Source organism: Schistosoma mansoni, chromosome 1, assembly GCF_000237925.1.
Source record: "Schistosoma mansoni strain Puerto Rico chromosome 1, complete genome".
NCBI classification, from domain to species: Eukaryota; Metazoa; Platyhelminthes; class Trematoda; order Strigeidida; family Schistosomatidae; genus Schistosoma; species Schistosoma mansoni.
The window spans coordinates 48,368,840-48,392,693 of NC_031495.1; the positions used below are offsets into that span (position 1 = coordinate 48,368,840).

A 23,854-nucleotide genomic window follows, 5' to 3' on the forward strand; every position below is an offset into this window, starting at 1 on the left:
GGTTGATGTTCTCTGTGTTGTATTTGAGGATCTTGGTTTTTCCCTTGTGTATGTTGAAGCCTACTGATACAGAGACTGTTGCTATATTGGCTGTCTTTACCTGCATTTGTTGGTGTGTATGGGATAGACGGACCAGGTCATCTGCGAATCTCGAATCGTCTAGTTTCATGGAAGCTCTCGATTGCATTCCATGCTTCTCCCGAGACGTGGTCTTTATTATCCAGTCAAACACCAGAGGAGAAGGGGGGAGAGTAAGCAGCCTTGTCTGACTCCGGTCCTTACTTAGAATGCGTTTATCAGCTGTTTTCTAAGCACGAGTGCAGTGTAATCCGTCGTATGAATTCCGTATGATGTTGACTATCTTCACCAGTAGGCCATATTAATTATATCTACTTTTTCAAGTTAAATTTTACCCATTTTGGACTAAACAGCCAAACCTTTCGAATCTTCGTAACCTGACTTCGATCAAATAATTTTGAAATCAAATACAGCCCAATAAGCTATTTTGTCTTTCGACAGAATAACCCCGGAATGAATTAGTTCTCTCATGTAGAAATCAACAAATATTAAGACTATGTTATGATAATATTTTCTACATCCTCTACAATTCATTTTTACTAAATGTCTCAAGATGTTCTTCTATGCTGGTAAATTGAATGATTATAGAACAATATTCATCAATATTCATCATCATTCACTTGATATTGCCAACAATTACACATAATATTACATATACTATTGATAGAGGGCTAAGAACATTATGTACCTGAAACCTTGAAGACTATTCACTAAATTCTAATATCAGTTGGATGTTCTCTCTCGTTTCATTTTCTTCATTATCATTATCGACTTCATTAGAATCGTTTATACATTTTTAGTGAAGTTTTTTTGGCCATCAGATTACTGTATTTCACAATCGCTCATATACATATATAAATATGGCATTTTTGGGCGTTGCTATTACTGATATATTATATATAGTTTATTTGAGAATAGATTTCTGTTACCACCTACTTGAATAATGATCAGTTATATACTGGATTCCTATTTTGAAGCAAAAATAGTAAATTAAATACAAAAATGGGTTGAAAAAAAAGACCAATAGATTAGTATGATTTATCACATTGTCTCTCTTCTAATTATGCATACTACATGTGAATATATGCACAAATTTATTGAATATTTTTTTTAGAATTATTCCCATGCTCACTAATAGAATTTTCCTTAATAGGCCTTATAATGTGATCAGTACGTAAGAATATGAATTTTTTTGCAATTGATAGATTATACTAAATGGATTTCCTAGAAACCAGTTACATTTACATTGCATGACTATTATTAATAATAATAATAATGATAATATTAGGATCGATAATAATTAAAGAGTAATATTACTATTAATGATATAGGTGGTAACCATGACTTCTAGAAGATAAATGAATGACACTTTTCAGCTAAATAGTTAATTATTACTGATAAGTAGTAACGCAATCAGTCTAACACTTTCATAACAACAATATACTGACATTTTAGTAACGATTATCAAAATTAAGCAAAAATATTGCTTTGAAAAGAATTTAGTTTCTTAAAAAAAAAATTATTCATTCATAGTGAACAATTTAGAATAGAACTAAACAAATACTCACGACCTCGCATCGTGAGATTCGAACCCAGGACCTAACAGTCTCGCGCCGGAGCACTTAACCGATAGACCACTGAGCCGGCTGGCATCCAATGATGTTAATGTCTAACTCCAACCAATCCACGAAGTTGAGCAACCGTTCACCAATTGTCTTTAGTGAGTTCTTATCTCACAACAGACGTGGTTTGAATTCCACTGGCCCTGGGTTCGAATCTCGCGAGGTAAGGTCGTGGATGCGCACTACTGAGGAGTCCCAAAATAGGACGAAACGGTCCTCCAGTGCTTCCAGGTTTTCCTTGGTGGTCTAGCTTAAATTGACTCACACTTTCAACTATGAAAATACTAAATCTCCACAAAAACCCCTTCTGATAATAAACAAATATCAACTACAACATTTTAAGCTATTGTTCGAAAAATCAACAGATTAAATTTCCCACAAATTTTTATGGAGCGTTTTTGGTTAATTTAAACAAAGAATATATTTGTGATAAGCATAAAGTGGGTGCCAAGAAATTCGGGAAAAAAAGGAGATAAATGGTGATTTTAAAACATACTGTGATATAAATATATATATACGTTTCATGAGATATTAAATAGCTATGAAATGAATTCTTTTGAACTGCAAGCGATGTTCTTATTGTGTTGTTTCCATTTGTTTTTTTTACAATCACATGGATTCTTATCAAAATCATTTGAATTGCCTAAAACATTTTTAAAAAAAAACAATCTCTTGAAAACCAAACATTCGAATAACAGAAAAATTTCAAAGGTTTCCATAAGTTAAAAGAATTTCAATTATTATTCTATTACAAAAAAGACTAAAATATTGAAATAGCGATTTGACAAAGTTTAATCATCATCATCATCGAAAATTCCGAATTATCTAAAGAATCTAGTAATTTCTAAGGATGATAAGTGACAACATACAATTACTTGAATAAAACAGGCCATAAGATTGATCTTAACTCGGTTTTTTTGATGTTGTACAAAAGTGTAAAAGGGCGTATACTAAGGTTTATTGAAGCCTTAGCCATATGAAAATTCAAACCCTCTTTGTGTATTCAAAAACAGTCTGTTCTCACCTTAAACCTACCCTGATAATATTAGCTTATTATCCAGAGTGATTAGGTTTCAAATTGTTTTGACATTATTTTTATTATTATTATTATAGTTAAAATCATGAATCAATCGAAGCTAGACCACCAAGGAAAACCTGGAAGCACTGGACGGCCGTTTCGTCCTAATGTGGGACTCCAGTGCTTCCAGGTTTTCCCTGGTGGTCTAGCTTCAACTGACTCATAATTTCAACTATGAAAATACTGAAATCTCTACAAAACCCTCTTCTGATTTTTATTATTATCCTTGTCTACTCTTACCCCTCCCATTTTCAGTCTAGTTGACCTTTTATTTTAATATATAAATATTCTTAACAAGTATATGTGTGATCAGATTGTTCAAAATGTATTGCGCTAATATATCACATAGTTCTGATAATCTTCGTCTTCTTATTACACTATTGAATAAAACTAGTTAATAAACGATCAGTAGGATTTGCTCCGATATTTAATATACTATTCTACACTATTTAATAATTACATGAAGGATATATATAAATGATGTTAAGGAGATCTCAAGTAAAATACAACAATAGCAACAACTATGAATAATAATACGAAACCCGGTTGTTTTTTCTTTGTTTTCAAGACAATCATAAGCTCCGATGAAAATTTACTAAAACTCTACCTCGCCCTATAAAAATGGTTTATTCACGAATAAAATGAATAAATCATCATAATGTTTTTCATAAACAAGAAAAAAACACTGACTAATTACATATGTGTGGGGTAGAAGTGTTTTTTTCAATATAAGATGGCAATTTGTACACAAAAACAAAACAAAACACAAACATTTATTCAAGTATCAACAGTAATTATAAAGGAGTTTAATATTTTTTGACGCTAGATTTTTAAAATTTTGCTATTTATAGTTATTGTATGTACCGAAATTACACAGTAAAAGATACATTTAAATAGTATCACACTATAAAATAGTGTTTCCAATGAAAGAAATTTGAAGTCGAAGGTCAGTCATACTGTGCATATGGTGTCAGTTATAACTGGAATCCCAAATGAGCACATATATTTTCGACTAAACTGTTCACTTGTTAAAATATTAAAACCAACGTCTCAACCTCAGACTATGACTATCTAATGAAATTTTTAAAGTAAGATTAAAACTAATACAAAAGGATAGACCTGGTTTTCTTATTCATGATAGCCTTTTATCTGCTTAGAATGAAATGGAAAAAGGAAGCGGATAAATCCATCAATGTAATGTCACAACATAATTTTAATAAAATAAATCCGAATCAACTAATACTAGTGAACTTTCAAACCAAACTATAAATCCTTTAAAAGAAAACAGTATTATTTATACAGATTGCATTGATTAACAAAGGAAACTATCATAATCATGTAGTTGGTTCACAATTTAATATAGATAAATTATCTCTACACCATTTCACTGAATATATGACTTTGAATCCAACAGAGACCTAGTTGGTGGTAGTAGTAGTAGTAGTAGTAGTAAAGAGTCGACAACCTTAGTTACTAGTTAGTGAGCGATGATTGTTAGCTCAGTTCTATAAGGGGTCTAGTTGCAGTCTCAACATCTAAGTAACAACGAGTCTGACTACATCATTGGGTAATGTAGGTTCAGGTCTCTGAGCAATATCGTCCTTAAGATGAATTAAAATAATCGTCAAATATCTGAAGTCAAGTACTGCCCACTAAATGTTTAAGGCCATCAAATAATAAATTTTATTTAAGTGAAAAAAAGCAATAAATCCCATCTAATATTCATTTAAATTAAAAGTAGCCGAATGTATCCCAATTAAAACTAATTTTACTTGAAAGTAATGTCACCTTCACCAAATATTTTTCTAATTACCCTTGATACTCACAAATACTCAATAAACCCGAGTAGTTCAAACAAAATACATAATAAACGTATGAAACAATAATAATTACTCATATTTGTTTCAATAAAGTATTCGATTCTGAATAGAATACTGTGGAAATATGAAACGACATTCGTAATTTATGGAACTGAAGACACTGTAAGTGTCTGGCAAGCATTCAAACAAAACGTTTATATTCACATACTTATACTAGAACATTACGAAACTATACACCAAACCAATGATTAGGGTTTAAGTTTGAGTCAATCAGATTATAAAAGCCTATATATTATATGACGTAGCTCATATGATAAATCCGGAATAGGTGATTGGTTATAATTGGGACATAAACTAAAGATTATATATATAAGTAAGGTAAATGATTAAACACGTATATCTATTAAAATATAGAAATAACGAGTGAAACACGTTCATGAACACTTATTTTATGGTGTACAATCTGAAATGGGTTTACATACATTTAAAATCTAGATTCATACTTCACTTGAGTTGTAAAACAGTGAACTACAAGATATATCCCGTAAGTGCAATTTTTCCATCATACATACAACCACTGTATTTAGAACTTCCAGTTTTGACTAACAGAATCGAGTACACATTTCAGCTCAAACCAATAAAAATGAATTCTATCTGTGCAAACTCTAAAAATCACTCCATTCACTGTTAAACAACATTCCAAGTCACTTATATACAACAATCCTTGAAAAAGCTTGGACCAGATTGCCAGGCGAAACGTTGGATTTACTACAAATTCATTCGCTGAGATTTTACAAATATATATTATTCCTATTTAATCCTTGTTTTTGTTTGCAGACAGTTATGCGTCGACTTGTAAGAAGATATATACATCAATCGAAGAAAACAATGAGACAAGATGGAGTGAATGAAGATGATCTATTGGAAATCAAACAGGATATATCAAGTTTGAGGTAAGAAAAAAATTGGTTAATTACTATAACGGTAATAATAATTTATTTGTGAGCAATATACACTATTCTATATGAAATAACAAAGTACAATAAATGAATGACGGAATGAATCTAGAACCTCCCATATACACCAAAATACAATTTGTAAGAATTGAAGTCAAAAATAACACAATGGTCAATTATGCCGCCGAAGTTTTAGACGATCTGATAGCATCGATTCTTTATGAACTAAGTTTTCTTCTAGAAGAAAGGAACTTTGGTTCAGTGTACAACATATATACCGACTAGTTTATTCACGTAGAACACAATATCGTAGTAAGTATCATTATCAATATTAAACTTCATAATTTCATAGAAATTGAGTGTTGGGTACAGTGGTAGATTCGTGATGTCCCAATGAGCATAAATTTGAATTTCCGACGTTTCTTGACTCTGTATAAGCCACTACTTCAGAATAAATAAATAACCTAATTAAAACCAACACATGTTTAAATAGCATAAAGAGACGAGATAGAATATTTAGTCTAATTAAAATTAAAGTGGATCTGATTATGCCAATATAATTTCATTTTTAGTCAAGGTGATTCTGTATCAAACATCACTGTGTATGCACTCCTGAAAACTGAGTTGATAAAGAGGCTGAAACACATTAACCGTAGTTAATGATATGATCCAATAGTGATTATTTGATAATTTTTCAATATCCCTAATCTATTTCAATAAAAATCCATTTGTAGAATGGATAAATCTGGAACAAAGTATTACTTATAACTTTGAAAGTTTGAGTCTTAAACATAAACTTGATCTTTCTAAAGATTGTAATATTACATTATATCAATATGAAATCTACTGTAGGAGTTTACATAGTCAATATATTCAAAGAGTTTAATTAAATATTTATAAATATTTAAAGAATTGTATTTTATACTTGAAAGCATGAGTCAATTAAGGCTAGATCACCAAGGAAAACCTGGAGGCACTGGACAGCCTCTTCTGATTATAATCATATGCTAACTAGTGACTGACTTTGAGAGGTAAATCCTGGAGTTCTAGTGAGAAGCAGTGACCAGTGGAGTTAAAACCACGTCTGTTGTGAAATAGGAACTTACTGAAGACAATCGGTGAACAGTTGCTCAAAATCGTGGATTGGTTGAAGTTAGACATTAATACCATCGGATGCCGGCTCAGTGGTCTATCAGTTTAGTGCTCTGGTACGAGGCTGGTAGGTCCTGGGTTCGAATCTCGCGAGGCGAGGTCGTGTACGCGCACTACTGAGGAGTCCCACAGTAGGACGAAACGGCCGTTCAGTGCTCCCAGGTTTTCCTTGGTGGTCTAGCTTAAATTGACTCATGCTTTCAACTATGAAAACACTAAAATCTCCACTAAAAACCCTCTTCTAATTTTATTTCAACTTGACATAAATTTCTATTCCTTGAATTTCTATTAAAATTCTGATCTAATTTATTTACAAAAAAGGAAAAACATTTTAATCAAAAATTATTTTAAAAATTTTATAGATTTGAAATACGTGAAGATAGAAAACGGGAAGTTGTACGGGCTGTTTGTCAATTAGAAAGTTTAAAACAAGAACTTGTTGATGAATTAAGTAAACAAAATTCAATATTACAAAATTTTGTCCTACCTTATACTGTTACTACGACTACTAGTACTACTACCACTACCACTACTTCTCTTACTCCTAATACAAAATGTACAATATCATCTTATCAAAAAGAAATTACTTCTATTCAACAAACACTACCGCAATCTGAGACTGAATTATCATTATCAGTTAATATTCCAAAAAAGTATTCATTACAACATTATAATTCAATGAATAATAATAATTCTGATCAAATATTATATTCAATGGATACTAAAATAAAAGATTATAAAAAGAAATATTCATTAAATTATGATAAAAATATGAATCATTTAACAAAAATGAATGAAGTACTAATTGATTTCCCATGGTTACCTGATCAATACAATAAACCTAATATAGTTAAAGGATTATATATAAATGATTGGTATCAATTTATGAATGAAATAAAAATGGGATTAAAGGAAGAACTCATTTCATTAATTAGAAATAAATACTTGTTAGTGAATAATGAAAAATTATTAAATGAATTAAAACATACTACTAATAATGATATTAGTAGTCAGATTGTACAAACACCATGTAATTCATTAACAAATGAAAATAAATTAGATAGTTTTCAGACTAAATGTTGCAATAAACATTCTGAAAAAATATTTCCAAGATTTACACAAAGTATACAATCAAATTATAACTTTAAAAGAAATTCTAGACAGAATGATAATAGTAATAATACTGAGAAAATAAAACCATCACATTCAAAATATCCGGAAAATATCGAAGAGAAATCATCTTGTTCAACATTCAAACCATTATCGTCAGCATCATCACCCTTGCGATCAGCCGTTCCAAACGAGACTCTATCTTCAGGATTATTACCATCGTCATCATCATCACGATCCCATGATCAATACCTTAAAACTAATACAAATAAAGCAATGAAAAATATAAACATATCAATTACCTCACATATTTCACCTACTCTATCCCCAACTCCTTCAACTAATATCGCTACTACTGCTACTACTACTACTTATAGTAGTAGTAGCGGACATAGTAACAACAACCTACTAAGAGAGGAACAAAATATTGATAAAAATGAAGGAATAATCCAAATCTATGAAACTTCTAACGTACATTATGAAGATGATAGTAGTAGTTCAACAATTAATAAATAATCATATGTTTTCTGTAGTAAATCGGTAAGTGATTTACATCATCCTCCTTCATATACATATATATAAAAATTTTAAAAGGTTATTATCATTATTACTACTACTAATATTATTATTATTTCAATAACGACCATGGTCATCTGTAAACAATAAATATATTTTACTTTCAATTTTTCAAAGACAAATTTTTCTGAAAAAAAAGGAAACAAAATAGAATATTTATTCATTGAAACAAAATACTTTAATGATAAAATTCTATTCAATCTTTTCTGTAAAATATTTAATAAAAAAACCTTAAAAATTCTTTTCTTTTTCTCTAATGGGAACATTAAAAGAAACTACCTTAACAGTATCAAAAAAAAAATGAATATGAGAATAAAATGACCAAATATAATAATAATAATCTATATACATAACTTATGTAATAAATATGACATTACAATCATTCATTTATAAGTATGATTATTTTCTTTTATAAAATAATATAATAGAAACAAGTGCTCTGGCGCGAGCTGGTAGGTCCTGGGTTCGAATCTCGCGGGGCGAGGTCGTGGGTGAGCACTGCTGAGAAGTCCCATAATAAGACGAAACGGCTGTCCAGTGCTTCCAGGTTTTCCATGGTGGTCTAGCTTAAATTGACTCATGATTTCAACTATGAAAGAAACAACAACAAAAATTACTAAGAAATTAATGAGTGTTTTAAAGTAATAAGAAAAAAAACAACCAGAACTTAATCAGAAAAAAAAAGAGAATTCAGCGAAGAAAATTTTCTTTTCCACCAAATCATTTACTTAAGCTGTACATTCGTATATAAAGTTATATGGAAAATATATGTCTACAGGAGGCTAGGAAACACTGCAATATAAATTGATTCGACAATAAATAACAAATGAGGTGACGTACTAATCAAGGGGTAAGGAAGAAAATAATTTAACACCGTTGGATGCCAGTTCAGTGGTCTATCGGTTAAGGGCTTCGGCTCGAGACTGGTAGGTCCTGGGTTCGAAACTCGCGAGAGCGGGTTCGTGGATGCGCACTGCTGAGGATTCCCATAATAGGACGAAATTGGCCGTCCAGTGTTTCCAGGTTTTCCATGGTGGTCTAGCTTCAATTGACTCACGCTTTCAACTAAGAAAAGCGACAAACACAAAGGTCATAATAATAGACTGAATAATAATCAAGAAAACTTGTATAAGGTAATAATAATAACTGATTAAAGTTTAAAATGTAAAACAGTACTTTAAAAAGCATAGATGAATAGTGGCTAGCAGTGGAATCCAGGACGCGCGTTTCGTCCTATTTGGGACTCGTCAGCTAGATGTACCTAGTTTAAAAAACAAAAAACGATAATAATCAAATAAAAGTGCAGAAAAGAAAAAACAACCAGAAACCTACCCATTAAGGGAATTAGGGCCAAGGAAGGGTGAGAGGTTGAACAAATCGTTTCTGCACGCAAAGCTCAGGCTTGAGTTCATGGATTGCCAATGCGTCAGCAGTGCATACAATATTGATTCGAACCCCTCCTTCGATCCAGTTCCTTTGACTCTATAGACTACTTTAAAAGAGGAGTCTTTTGGAGCGATGTGTCCACAGTTAATTAAATGCTCTTGTATCGAACTAGTCATCTTTTTACATTCCCCTTTTAAGAGCTTTTCTTCGTATCTATCAATTGGGCTATCTGATGCTTAAATTATTTTCTTCCTTACCCCTTGATTAGTACGTCACCTCATTTGTTATTTATTCTCGAATCTATTTATAATGCAATCTTTCCTAGCCTACTGTAGACATATATTTTCCATAATATATACGAATGTACAATTTAAGTAAATGATTTCGTCAAAAATAAAATTTTCTTCGCTGGATTCTCTTTTTCTTATTCAATGACACTATGAGTTATTTTAATTATCTGCAGAACTTAATCATTAAATCTTGAGTTTTATACTACTTAACAAGTTCTGTTAACAGTATAGTTTTGAAAACATTAATGGAATGATAGTGTAGTGAACAACAAGACGAATGGGGATAATCGAATGTATTTGAGCACAAAATTACAGACTACCTCATTAAAATCTGACAACTATTCAGTAAATAGGTAATTTGCAAACTACTAATCAATTGTCTCAATCTTGACCATTCCTTCTGCAAATATCAGTCCATAGTCTTCGATTATTATTGTACATGCACTTTTATATCAATTGCGTTTCGTTTACGTCCTTTCGTTATCGATCTTCTACTGAAATCCATTTCATACCCGACCATCATTATATACTACTTATGTGGATATAAGTAACCCACACCACAATAGTAATTGACAATACTTGATAAGAAATAATCTATGCTTATTTATTTAGTATTCATTGATAATTAGTTTCAATTGGAAAACCTGAAACATCAAAAATTCGATATCCCCGAGTCACATAAAGTACACGTAATAGGACAATAATTTGCTTTAAGCAACTTATTAATACAGTAATTTCTTTTAAGTCGATATCATGAAAGAGGACTTGTAGATGGTCAATCAAGTAATATAATCAATTTACACAACGGACTATCATGAATTACCATCTTGACTACCTGATAAACTCAGTTAATTTTTGAACTGATGAGTGATTATTTTTAAGTCGGCAGTTTTTAACTTACACTCTGATCAAACTTAAAATTTGTGTTCACCCTTAAAAACACAGACTGTTCGTAAACGTTTAATACTGGTAAAGAAGATTAGAAAACTCACTTGGAATTACTCAGCGAATCGATAGTTAAACGAAGGGACATTAGTTTAAAGAATTAAACATTAGCGTGTTTAACAGCAACACTAGGAGTCACATTCCTAGTTCACAAAACAAGTAAAGAAGCTACAGGAAATAATTGTTAGCTCAATCATCTATTTAGTCAGTTTGAGAAATTTTCATACGCCGGTTCGTTTAACATTATATTGTACGCGGTAAAAAGAGTGTACGAAATCTGAAAGCAAGACTCGAAATTTAACGACGTTCCCTGTGAATACAACTGCGTACAATGAATCTTCTCCTACAATGGACACACCAATAATAACTTCTCTATATTTCTGCTCTTAATACTTTTGTATATTTGTAGTTAGTTCGTAAGTTCCACTAACAAAACAACTTTAGTTACCATGTTCTTAAACATACAGATAGACATACCAGCGGTAGGAGAAAAGGTTCTATAAATTGTAACTTACGGCAAACCTTCACTGCTTCTCGCTGAAATCTCGAGAACTCAATGACGAGTCTTTATGGGGTACAATGTGAAGATAACATTTAGTAAGAAGAGTACTTCGTTATTCATTTTAGTTACCATTTGTAATCTTCTGCAGCCCGACAAAAGCCAGCACGACTGATAATATTCTTCAGCTTTAATATGACATTTGCCTACAAGTCTATTAACTAGAACGAGTGCCAAAAACTATTTTTGTCAAAAACCATTAGGTTTACTCTAAATAATACAATGACGAGATATTTCCATATAATCAGATCAATGAATAAACGAGATATATCATGAATTATTTGGTCGATACTTACTGTTCATAATAAATTCTTTCTCGTTTCGCAAATGAATAAGACCTATTCGAAGAACCGTTTAATAAAATCCATCAGAATTTAACACTACTAAAATTGTTTGTTAGGTTCTAACACTTTCCCTATAATTGGTAGCCGCTAAAAAATTATTACAGGTTGTTTACAAACAGAGTATGGAATCAGAAGAAACGTACATTTATCTAAACAGTACTAATGAACATTTCTAAACAGCCTAATATTTCGGAACCCAGAAACGACATTTAAGTTTGGTGCAATAAATCTTGCTAAGATTAGAAGGGGAATGGATCAGAAACACCAACCCATATATCTATAGATGAATCTGCACTCGCTAACGCTGTAGACATCTGTAGATTGTTCGAATTATTGTTTAGCCATTTTGGAATAAACCAATTAATGACTGTCAAATGAGCAGAATAACCTTGTTTTGCTTTATGTTCCTTAGACATAGATACGGAAAATATCACATAAATCTCACTTAAACTACTTGGTTCATTCACTGAAAACGTCTATACGACCTGATACCTCGCGTCAAATTTATGTAGACCTTGATAGTCAGCATACGATTACAGGTCCACGGGTATTCCTCTGTGATATGATAAATATCTACCACCTCAATATGCTACTGTCAGTATTGAAACTTTTAATGTAATATATATATATATATAATATTGCTCATACAGTAGTGGCTGAGTGTTTTGCACTCACAAGGTAGGGATAAACGAGAAATCACTATAATGAGGACCAATAAAAACTCAGAGTTGACGCAACACTGGTAGTGCTGGTTGACATGTCATTGGTTTAGCACAGTAACAAGGTCATAGAAGCCAATTTCCTGATCGGTGATCTCGTCAAGTGCAGAAGTCATAACAATGCCATAATAAAGAGACCAATTTGCAGGAAACCTACTTAAACAAAACGATACCTAACTTCTCGTAACTTTTATTCTTTGAAATATTAATATGGCTTAGTGAGATGTCTATCCAACAGAATTAAATGTATCTGCTATGGGGATAACACTAGAGATGTGAATCTATTGAAGTACAAGTCAGGTAACATTTAAAGCCCTTCTTTATTTCGTCCGAAAAAAAGGTACACATCACACCATTACACAGAGTTAACTAACCAAGATTGTGAATAAGGCCGGAAAACCGTGCAAAAAAATATATTACGCTGGCAAGTTGATAGCCATTGAGGAAACAAAACCTGCTATTCCATACACGCTTAAGCATCGTAAAAATGATTACGCCACATTCCCCTTTAGATCATCAAAACCATCACCGACCCGGTTTCCTTTTCAGGTACCTGAAGTTTCCCATTAGTCTAGGCAGCTCGGAAATATTGACAACCCCCTACGCGGCTGCGGTGGCCCTCAAAATCACCGTTAGGATAAAATTGCATCTACCAATTTACGTGTGTGGATATACCTACACATGAAGCAATTACGCTATTAAATTGAAAATAGCGAGGCATACGCTAAAATGGCTTCAGCGTTAGTTAGCATCACAAGTTCGGACTAGCGTAGAGGGAAGATTACAACTGTGCACCTCTATATCAATGGAATCAAAACAGCTTATAGTATTGACCTTAAAGCAACCTTTAATCTAAGTATGGAAATCGTCAGAACTGCAGTCTTAAGTTTGTGGAAATCCTAGTTACTAGACAATTTAGGTATCATTAATGTCATCAGAATAATGATCACACTTATAGGCGATTTTCTTCAGTATGTAAGACGGGAAACGAACAATATATTAGCTAATATTGATTATATTGGATAATGAAAAACAATGCGCATTCGCTCATCAGATAGAGGAAATTTAATTTGTTTTACAATAAGTAAATCCACTTAAGCTGTTGAAAATATTACAATGACTAAAACAATAGAAAGTATTAAATGAATAATAAGCGATAAATACATGATAAATGAAATCTGAAAATATTAGTAGATGTTGAAATTCACTTTTTATACATATACATATAATTAAAGACTACTCCAAAATGACTGTAAAACACCATTACAAAGATGTAGAGTATTAACAATTTGATGGTGAACAAATTCCTTGGTGATTTGTATTACCACACAAAAATCATGCATACGTACCCAAGTAGATGTCTTAACCCCTGTTGTATAATACTCTCTCCAAAGGAGAGGATTTTTTAAAGCAGTTTGAAATATTTTTAAATTTTTTTCAATCAAATTAGTTAGTTCATCATCCATAGTATTATTGAGCACATCCAATGATGTATACTGCATAGATTTGCATTTTTTCAGAAATGAACTAACATCATCATCATCATCATCATTAGAACTACTTCTTGGCCAACGAGTTATTAAAATATACTTCAATATTGAGAAGAACTCTTTGAAATTTATTCCAGCGTATGCTCGTAGACAAATCTTTGTTTAAAAAAAGAAAGCAGAAAGTAACAAGAATTTTACGCAACAACATGGATTGAAAACCCCTTCAATGATAACAAAAAACTGTTTTCATCAAATATTAGAGTCATTTAAAACCAAGGAGTATTGACAAAGTATTACTTAAATATCTTTTAGAGACCAAACTAGTAGAAACTACTCAAATTCATCAGTGAAAAGAAAATGGTTATAGGATGGTATTCTTGTAAATTTAACATTTTGACTGATCGACCAGAATCATGACAAAGTTTCAACTCCTGATGAAACTCCATCGTTCATAACTAACTAAGAAGTTGGAATACTAGTATCTGAGAGGAATCTCTCCAATGAAATAGTACTCCCTATAGGAGGATATCAAAAGAAAATGATCTTTTCTTCATGACTAACTTTAACATACTATTTAGTTACTGTCAATATTACCTTGCTTAATACAAGAAATGTAGTTTCGTTAGTAAAAGTCCATGTTTTGTTCAATCCTATATCATGTTAAAATTTCTAGCTGTCATTCATCTATCGCTTTGTTTTACTGAAGGTATTTGGCACTATGTATCAGTCAAGTTTTTAACTTATACAGTTTGCTATCAAAAAGTCGTTTATTATTCTGATGTCATAAATCATAGTGTTACCAAAGTAATAACTTTATAGAGATAATAGCCACAATTTTTTTAAAAAGACTGTTGGATATGAGTACATTCACCAGAAACGAAATTATCTTCTAACAACAATTATAAGCAGATAGGTTTCTTTTCATACAAAAAACGTTCACTCGGTAATTATGTGCTAATTTTCATTGCAAACTTTTATATTTCGTAATTACTCATCCATCTACCTTTAGTTATTTAACTTTACCCTTTTACTAAAGCGGCTTGTACATACAAATAGCAATGTCAGGCGCCATACAAACAAGTGTAACCTATAGCCCTATACGTGGTTGGTAGGTTTGCGTCTGAAAAGATCAAGTAACTCAGAGTCAAGATGAAATAAAGCAGTCGGTTGTATAATAACAGTAGACTATTTGTTAAGTGTTAAGTTAATCAAAGATAGTTACCTGACACTCTTCATGCCATCCAGGAATAGAAGATACGTCTTTAGTTGACGCTTCAACAGCTTTTAATTGATCTTGCAAATGATCCCAAACATGACTTACATTTGTAGCATTGAACCAATTATGGTTTATAGATATACAATTGGTCTATATATACGTAAAAGCAAAAAGTTAACTTAGCTTTATCAGCTGTTGCATGAGGCTGATCACAAAGAATAAATACAAGAAAATGAAAGAACTGTGAAAGTACTTCGACATAGCAACATTCATTATGTACGAAAAGCAGTTTGAAGATAACTCAGAAAAACAACTAATCACATGCCTTGATTTTGTTAAAAATAAACCATTCAGGATAAATAAATAATATATTTGTAATATCCCAATGAGTAGAAAAATTAGATTTCCTGACGTTTCGTGACTCAGTGTAAGCCACTTCTTCAGAGAACTTCACACCATCACATTACAAATTAACTCTATCCTTTGTCACTATAAAGGTCACACATTTTTCATCATTTACAGTGGACACATACACACAAAATTACATACATGTCACTTATGAATCACCTTGACCGCAATGAAATGACGTGACATTGATTTATTCAGACCTGTTTTTGATTGATTACCCAATATTCGTGTTGTCCGTTGTACTATTTAAACTTGGATTAATGTTAATTTGGTTATTTATTCTCTGAAGAAGTGGCTTACACTGAGTCACGAAACGTCAGAAAATCTAATTTTTCTACTCATTGGGATATTACAAATATATTATTTATTTATAACAATCTACCCAATGCTCAATTTATTCAAAATTATCAAATCAAAACTTGGTAATGATACCTACATTCAGGATAAACATCAGGAACTTCGATTAAACGTACTATTTGATAATACAAAGCGCACTACACAACACTACAGTCAAAGTAAAATAGACTACGAACTGAAGCAGTTGACCCAATGCACACTAATTCTGGAGCAAGGTTCTGCACTGATGAAGTGGAAAATAGAATTCAAAAACATCTTCAATATGCTATTAAAATTGTGCACTTTGTAAGGTTTCGATTGATTGAAAAATTAGGCTGTTCTACTGTCCTATCTTCCGGTTGAATTTATAGGGCGTTCATTTAGAAATCTCCGAACATTTAACAGAAAATTAATATTTTTGTTCATTAATCTAGTCGCTACACAGAAAGCATATATCTATAAGGAAAATAATGGATGAGATGGTTCACTAGCAAGCATGGGCTAATAAAATCTAGACCCTTCAAGATGGCCCTGATATAATATCTATCAAGAGAAAATATTTATTATTACCATATTTACAACCTGATGATACCATCCAGAAGGTACGAAAACTGCTTGCCCAGAATATTGGTCGATTACATAATACTTCACATCTTTCCTGTCTTTTATAACGGAGCGTATATCAAAAGGAATTTGTCCATTAGGTAATAAGAGCTTTCTTTCTTCACCTTATACAGAAAAAAACAATAAAACATGTACAATTACGCATTGAATTTAATCAATAACATAAAATTCGAAATATAAGTTAACAGAAAGAGTAGAAAAAAACAAAAACTGTAAAATTAGGATCGGTTTCAAAACATATTGCTACATGTCTACAAACACCGATTTCTTTTTAACTACGATTTATATCCTGAAAGATTTCTACATATCAAACGAGTTTGATTTAAATAATTCAAACGGGAGACTATTAGCTATTTATTTGACCTCTGCTCGTAAAATTGGGAACACATGACTTCAAAGAAAACGGTGTCAAAACCCTCCTGACCTACATAGAATGTAACAAAAATATTAGTTATCGAAAGTAATCAATCTCACATCTACTCTCTGTATACACAGAGTTGAAAGAGAACTATTTGGAAGTTTGCTGACAATCCTATACAATATTAAACCATTCAAACAACCATCTACGATCTCACCCGAACCAAGAATATGCCCAGTACCCAGTATGTGTTGATATTCATTTCGAAACCATTACTTGAACTATATACCGAGTTATTCGTAGGTAGAACTAAAATTTCATGAGATTTTTAACAGGTACATTAGTTTGGTACATAAACATTGACGTTTTTAACTAGATGAAAATTTTATTTTAAGAGACCAACCAGGAGGAAAAATCCACCAACGCTTGTGGCCAAGTATATTGGCAGACCAACTGAAAGAACGGTACACATCAGCGTGAAAAGGTGTCCACGTTCCATGACTCCCTAGATATAAAAATTTGAAGTCATCAGAGAGATCATTTCGTAGGCTCCAAAACTCATTTAACCAATCAGAAGAAAAATATTCAGGCAACGAGAACCAACTGTTTTCTGAACTTTTCTTAAAGTAATGCCAATCTTTCAAATATAGAATGCGATCATCTTTTCCTTGAGCTTTATTATTCCAATACGAAATAAATTCTTCAACAGTGACTTCATGAACTGGATGTGTGTTGAATTCGATTACAGAACAATCAGAAACACATAATTTCTCACCTGAAAATATCACACCGATTATGATCTACCTGAAACATTTTTGAATACTTTTTTTAAATCAATGAGCCCATCAGGGGATTGCCATGAAAAACATACCGACCAGTTTTTAGTAATCCAAGAGTCAAAAATACATAGTTGGTTTTTCATAAGACAGCTAAACAGGATAAAAATGACCAAGATAATACTACTTGAAATAGAAATCTGGATATTTGACATCTTCACTCAGACACGTTGCCACCAAAGTGTTCTCCTGTTACAATACCCAAAAAATCAACAATGACCACATGACATGGAAAAGATTAATAATTTCATAATGAATAAGGTATAAGATATATTTCATGAAAGCTTTATTTGCATAAAACAATAAATGTAACACATACAAAGAAAGATTATACATTTCGACGGTAATAAAGTACTGTAAGAAAAGCATATGTGGAATCAAGACATTGCAACTTTGAGAAAGAAATTCCGAGATCTTAGTTCATATCACTTTTCAATCCGTGGCAATTTGGAACTTGGTTCTAAAGAATCTTCGCTCTGAATGATAGACGAATGTCCTGGGAGATCAGTAGAATGCCTTTTGACAAACATGGTTGGAAAAACCAACAAAATGCAGGTCACATTATCACCTGACATACGAAGAACAGCTTCACTAACCAAATGCGTGCATACTGAGTCCAGGTGTCGTTGACACAATATCCTCGAATAATCAGTACACTACAATTTTTTGAGAAAAAAGGTTACAATGAAGCATTGTGAAACACTTACAACGGCATTTGTTAATAATTATAAATAATTCGGCTGTAGGTCAGGCAGTGTCACTAAAATAATAACTTAGTCACTAAAACAATAGATTCTCAATAGCAACACCCCCCCCCAGGTTCAAACTCTGCTCCATCTACTTCATTTTAAGGGGCCAGGCAGTATCATTAACTCTCGATAAAGCATGACGCAAAGTCGAGTTCACAAACTCACACTCGATAAATAGGTTACATTAAATCCAGTGGAGGCAAACTTTTCTTAAATGACTGTCATTTTTACTGAAGTGTACAAAATATAGAAAAGTCATTTTTATTGTATTAGACCCATTTCTAAACGTGCCTAAGCAAAGTGCCTTCTTGAACGCTTGTGGGTCTCACCCTCGGACCTCATTATGCTTAATATCTTTACATCACGAAACAACATTTCATCTTGAAATAAACAAGAAACATTGTGATCAGATATGATGTGCGATGACTTCAACAAATAAGCATTCGTGACAGTTTTATGACTGACTAGATGAAATCCAAAATACTGAAAAAAACATTAGACTGACAAAACGTCTATTAGTGTGGCACCTTAATAAATGTTTACAAGAGGTGATCGACACTTTTTGGAGACAAAAACACTAATATTTAATGCCGTAACTAAACAAGACATATGTGATTTTAATCATAAATCAAAAGCAACTTGACTTACTTGACCATTTTGTGATTCTCTATGTTCATTTTTATAGTTTTTAATCTCTTGCATCAAAAGCTCATGAGTGAGATGAACAGCTTCATTCGGAGGGAAACTTTTCCATAGACCATCACAAGCTATTAACAAAAATCTAGAGAATTAAAAAAAAACAGATTAGGAATTTTGAACATAAATTACTCACAATTAAAGAATAAGATTTGTTTCTAAAAATATTCACCTGATCAATAATAACATATCGACTTAAGTCTTCGAAACAGTATGAAACATTGTAAAAGCCCATCGATAAGATTTCCCACGTTTTCCCATAGAAAAACAATATTAGACGGACAAGAAACGAGGTATTAAGATTAACAATAGCGAGGCCACATATTTGGCAAATGACATGGAAGAGTTATCCGCAGAGAAATGTCGAACGAATGAAATGATAATTATGATCATCAATTTGTGTAAGCGATACATCAAATAAAGTCCAAGATGTTACAAAGGATTGATATCCAAAATGGGAGCAAAAAACAAAACTATCTAAGACATTTTAAATATACTACAATTTAACTGAAAAGATTTTCAAATAAATTATGAACTGAGGCAAACTGTACTCAGTCGAATTAATACGATATCTTACAATCAAGAGCAATATTTTTACACACAAAAATTCGAAAATAAAATGATATTATACTAGAAGTATTAGTATGAAAAGTTGATTATGACGTCCAACCGTTTTTCGATTCTAATCGGCATTCAAATAATTGAATAATATCATGACACTAAAGATATGACAGGAAGAAGAGTGAACTCACTGATTATGCAACTTTGATTTCCACCTAAGATTAATCGCCGACTAACTAAAAACGTTTGATCGTATTGTATTAGTTGAATATTCTGTATATCAGTAATGGATCTAGCTCCTTGATAATATTCCTAGGTCAAGTTAACCAGCGGTTCTCTCTTCTGATAACCATTTAGTTGGAATTTAGGGAATCTACCCCGTGAAAAATTATTAATCTAACCTCTTTGACTAAACTAATATATATTGTCGAGCCAATTGAACTGATACAAACAGCTAAAAACTCCAGTTTAAGTTATGGGAATTCACAACTGCTTGAGCACTGAGTTGTGATGTATGTATGTATGTCAGATCCTTCTTAGTGCAGACCGAATTCTATCGATGGAGTTGTAATATGGTCATTGGTCTAGGCGACTCAAAATCGCCTGAACTATATTGAGGTGTAAGATGGTGGTTGGAAGTAGTCAACAGAAAACCCTGGACTAGCAAGGTGTACCCTTAATCCTCAGGGGACTGATACACCGTGGCATATTCGATCTCGTTATAGTAACGAATAAAAAATAACTGTAAAGATCAACGAAGAAAGTCACATAGAATGTAGGTGACCTATAGCTATATCTAATATGAAGGATTTAAATATCTCATGTTGGTAAAAATTAAGAAAGAATCTGCTATTCAGAGTTAATATCGAGTCCATTTGCCACTTTTATAAATTGAGATAAGTTCCATGGTCACTAAACACGGTAATCAAGACAGATATTTTAGAGGTAACACAATTCATAACGGGCAGTCTCGCTATGGAAGAAAATGAAACTTGTTGCAACTGCGATGCGAAATAGGATTATCGACTAGAATATCTCAAATTAAAGCTTCAGTGATCTGCTTTGATTTATAACAAAATACAATTGTGTTGCCTATGTCTGCTTAGAAAAACACATACTCTATGCAAAGATTCGCAACTTTTCATAGACCTTAATATGTTGTCACATTCTTTTACTGACAATGAAATAGTGTTCAAACTTACGAGCATGTGCCAACGAATTCGCAGTTGAGAGGCGCAATGGCTCTAAACAATGCCATAGCTCACCACTTAATTATTACTGGGAGTGTCACTGACGTTTCCGAACTCTTCAAAATTACCAATAAAAGATGCAATTTCTCTTAGGTTTGGCGAAGCAGTAGTGTAGTGAATGAGAACACAAGTGGGAACAATCAAAAATTACAGAACGTCCTAGTAAAATCTGACAACCATACAGTAAATACTTTATATGCAAAATGTCAATCAATCGTCTTAGACTTAATTGATCCTTCGTTTCTACACCAACCACTCTCTATTCTCATTTCTTTTTCTTTGATCTTCTTAACCTTCTTGCCACCAGACAGTTGACTTTCGATTGATGGTACATACTACTTATATTTGTCGACATCAGTAGCACACACCACAATAGTAATTAGGAAACTGAAACCAAATTTGCGTCCAGAAAGAGACGGTAACCAATTTATCATTACCATGGTAAATCCAAGATTTTGATTTATATCAACTGCAACTGCTATTATTGCTATCATCATTATTATTTCTATTATTATTTTATTGTGTTTAGTTTGTTATGCGATCATTGCTAAACCAGCAGTTATTTTATGTATGTTAAAGCCATCCTTTCATTCATCTATTTTTTTCACACATTCGATTCTCCAAACATATGTAAATTATCCAAACGTTGTATAGTTATTAGGGAACCCAACCTATCAATTTCGAACTCTAGACGATTACTACCTCATTGCTTTATCTTCTGAATATATTGTTAAGTGGTCTGAAACTCAAGAACCCTTCAAATTTTTTATAATTAACTCAATCTAATCAGTCTCGTAAAAGCAACTAATTGTATAAATAAAATAATATATTGCTGATATACCAATCAGTAAAATTTGATTTTTTTTTACAAATAAACGGGTTGAAACTAGCATGTTTAAATAGTAGAGACGATCAAGGTAGAATATTTAGTTCAGTCAAAATAAAAATAAGTCTGATTATGTCAGTGTCATGTCTCTTTGGTCAAGATGACTTTGAGTGAGACATCACTTTGTATAGTTGTGTACATGATAGTGCGTATGAAAAATGTGAAATTCGTTATATGAAGTAGAGTTGTAATTTGTATGTGTCAGAAATGAACAGAATCAAAGGTGGCTGTTTGGATAAACAGTTCAAGTTGCGTTTCTCTTTCTCTGGGAGGCAGAGTGACCTACCATTAGGTGAAACGCCGGAGCTACTTACCTTTCTTCATAAGTGGAAAAACCTTTCTCAATTATTTTGATGTTTTTAATATCGATTTGGTGGTTACTAAATATACCATTTACTGCTATTGCCGATTTAATCCATAGATTTTTCAGTTCAACGGGATTATTAGATCGTTTTGATTTACGCTAGACAAAAAATTTAGATTTTAATGTAAAAACTCTTTAATAAGATTCCCCTAGCTAGTCTTAGGGACCTAAATTATTTTTATGCACGTACAATCGTACAGTTGAAGTTCGGCCATCGGTTTTTTGATGTGACAACTACAATGTCTTTGTTATAAGTTTCCGAAAGGTTTTATTTGATTACGATAAGATATCAATTGGTTAAGTCAACAAATCAAATGACAGACAATTTTTAAACAGCATCTATCATTATTATGCACTGGTATCGGAAATAAGATAAATCTGACATGAAATCTCACGAGCTGTTTCATTCATCCGGACCTATCACAAACTTCATATTAATAATGATATTTAACTTACTGATCATTATCTGTTAGCTGACACTTTTTCACATCCGGAATACAAGTAACACCTTGTTTCTTGAACTGATAGTCACCAAATGATCGACTAACTTCTAGGACACTATTAACACGACCATTTTGAACAGAAGCCCCGGTGGCTTGAATGCGCTGTCGTTCTTCATAATCCATAGGGTTGTGGTCTTTCGTTAAACAGATTGCATTCAATTTCGGATTACTTAAAGTATTGCTACTATTGACATCAACTTTATTAGATTCAGATGGGGACTCATCCAATCTGGCTAGGACAACCTAATACCAGCAAAATAAACTGAATAAAACAACCATCGGAATGAGGATATAACATTAATAAAAGTATCTCTACACGTTGTACGATTATGATAGTAAATTTAACTGCGAATTGAAAACGATTGTTAAAAACCTAGCTTCACTTTTCAGTTATTAACTCAGATGATACAAGTGCAGATATAGGTTGATTACAATAATAGCGAACTGAACATATACATATTAAAGTAATTTGAAATGTACACTAAGACATAAAAAACTTTTCTAATAAGACTTTCAATAAGAAACATTTCCCTAGGATATGTGACGACTACATGCCGAAGAAGCTGAAACAATAAGATGTAACCAAGTATAGTTTGGTAATAATAAGTTGGGGGGGTCACTTTAGTGAGGATAAAAGGACTGTTTTGTAAGTTAATATAAAAGAATTGTACTCAGGATTCCAATCTGGCGTGTCCCTCACTTAAAGATCAAGTGCTAATTTTATGAATTACACAGGCCCAAGTGTGATCTAATAAGAAATGAAGAATAGCAAAAAGACTGATTTTTAGCAAACGAGCCTTAATTTTCTCAACAAAGGAAAATGGCATTGTACAACGCATCTTTATAGAGTATGTGACTTTGGGAAATATGATAAAATAACACTGGAAGATAATGTAACCAGTGGAAAATGAGCAAAAATTGTTGAGAGCTATGTAAATTTAA

General features: G+C 32.2%; 1 protein-coding gene across 1 annotated transcript in view; it reads right to left on the bottom strand.

The window, feature by feature from the left end:
* Positions 1–12,155: 12,155 nt before the first annotated feature.
* Positions 12,156–23,854, bottom strand: part of Smp_147870 (putative protein phosphatase 2C) — a gene marked incomplete at both ends in the record, with an annotated part of 28,533 nt that continues 16,834 nt past the window's right edge. Inside the window, 9 exons of the mRNA XM_018794658.1 lie at positions 12,156–12,323; positions 13,985–14,281; positions 15,348–15,491; positions 16,656–16,813; positions 17,471–17,842; positions 17,872–17,996; positions 18,333–18,559; positions 19,301–19,433; positions 22,866–23,155. Coding sequence (XP_018649048.1) covers positions 12,156–12,323; positions 13,985–14,281; positions 15,348–15,491; positions 16,656–16,813; positions 17,471–17,842; positions 17,872–17,996; positions 18,333–18,559; positions 19,301–19,433; positions 22,866–23,155 — 1,914 coding nt within the window. The remainder of the gene's footprint in view (positions 12,324–13,984; positions 14,282–15,347; positions 15,492–16,655; positions 16,814–17,470; positions 17,843–17,871; positions 17,997–18,332; positions 18,560–19,300; positions 19,434–22,865; positions 23,156–23,854) is intronic.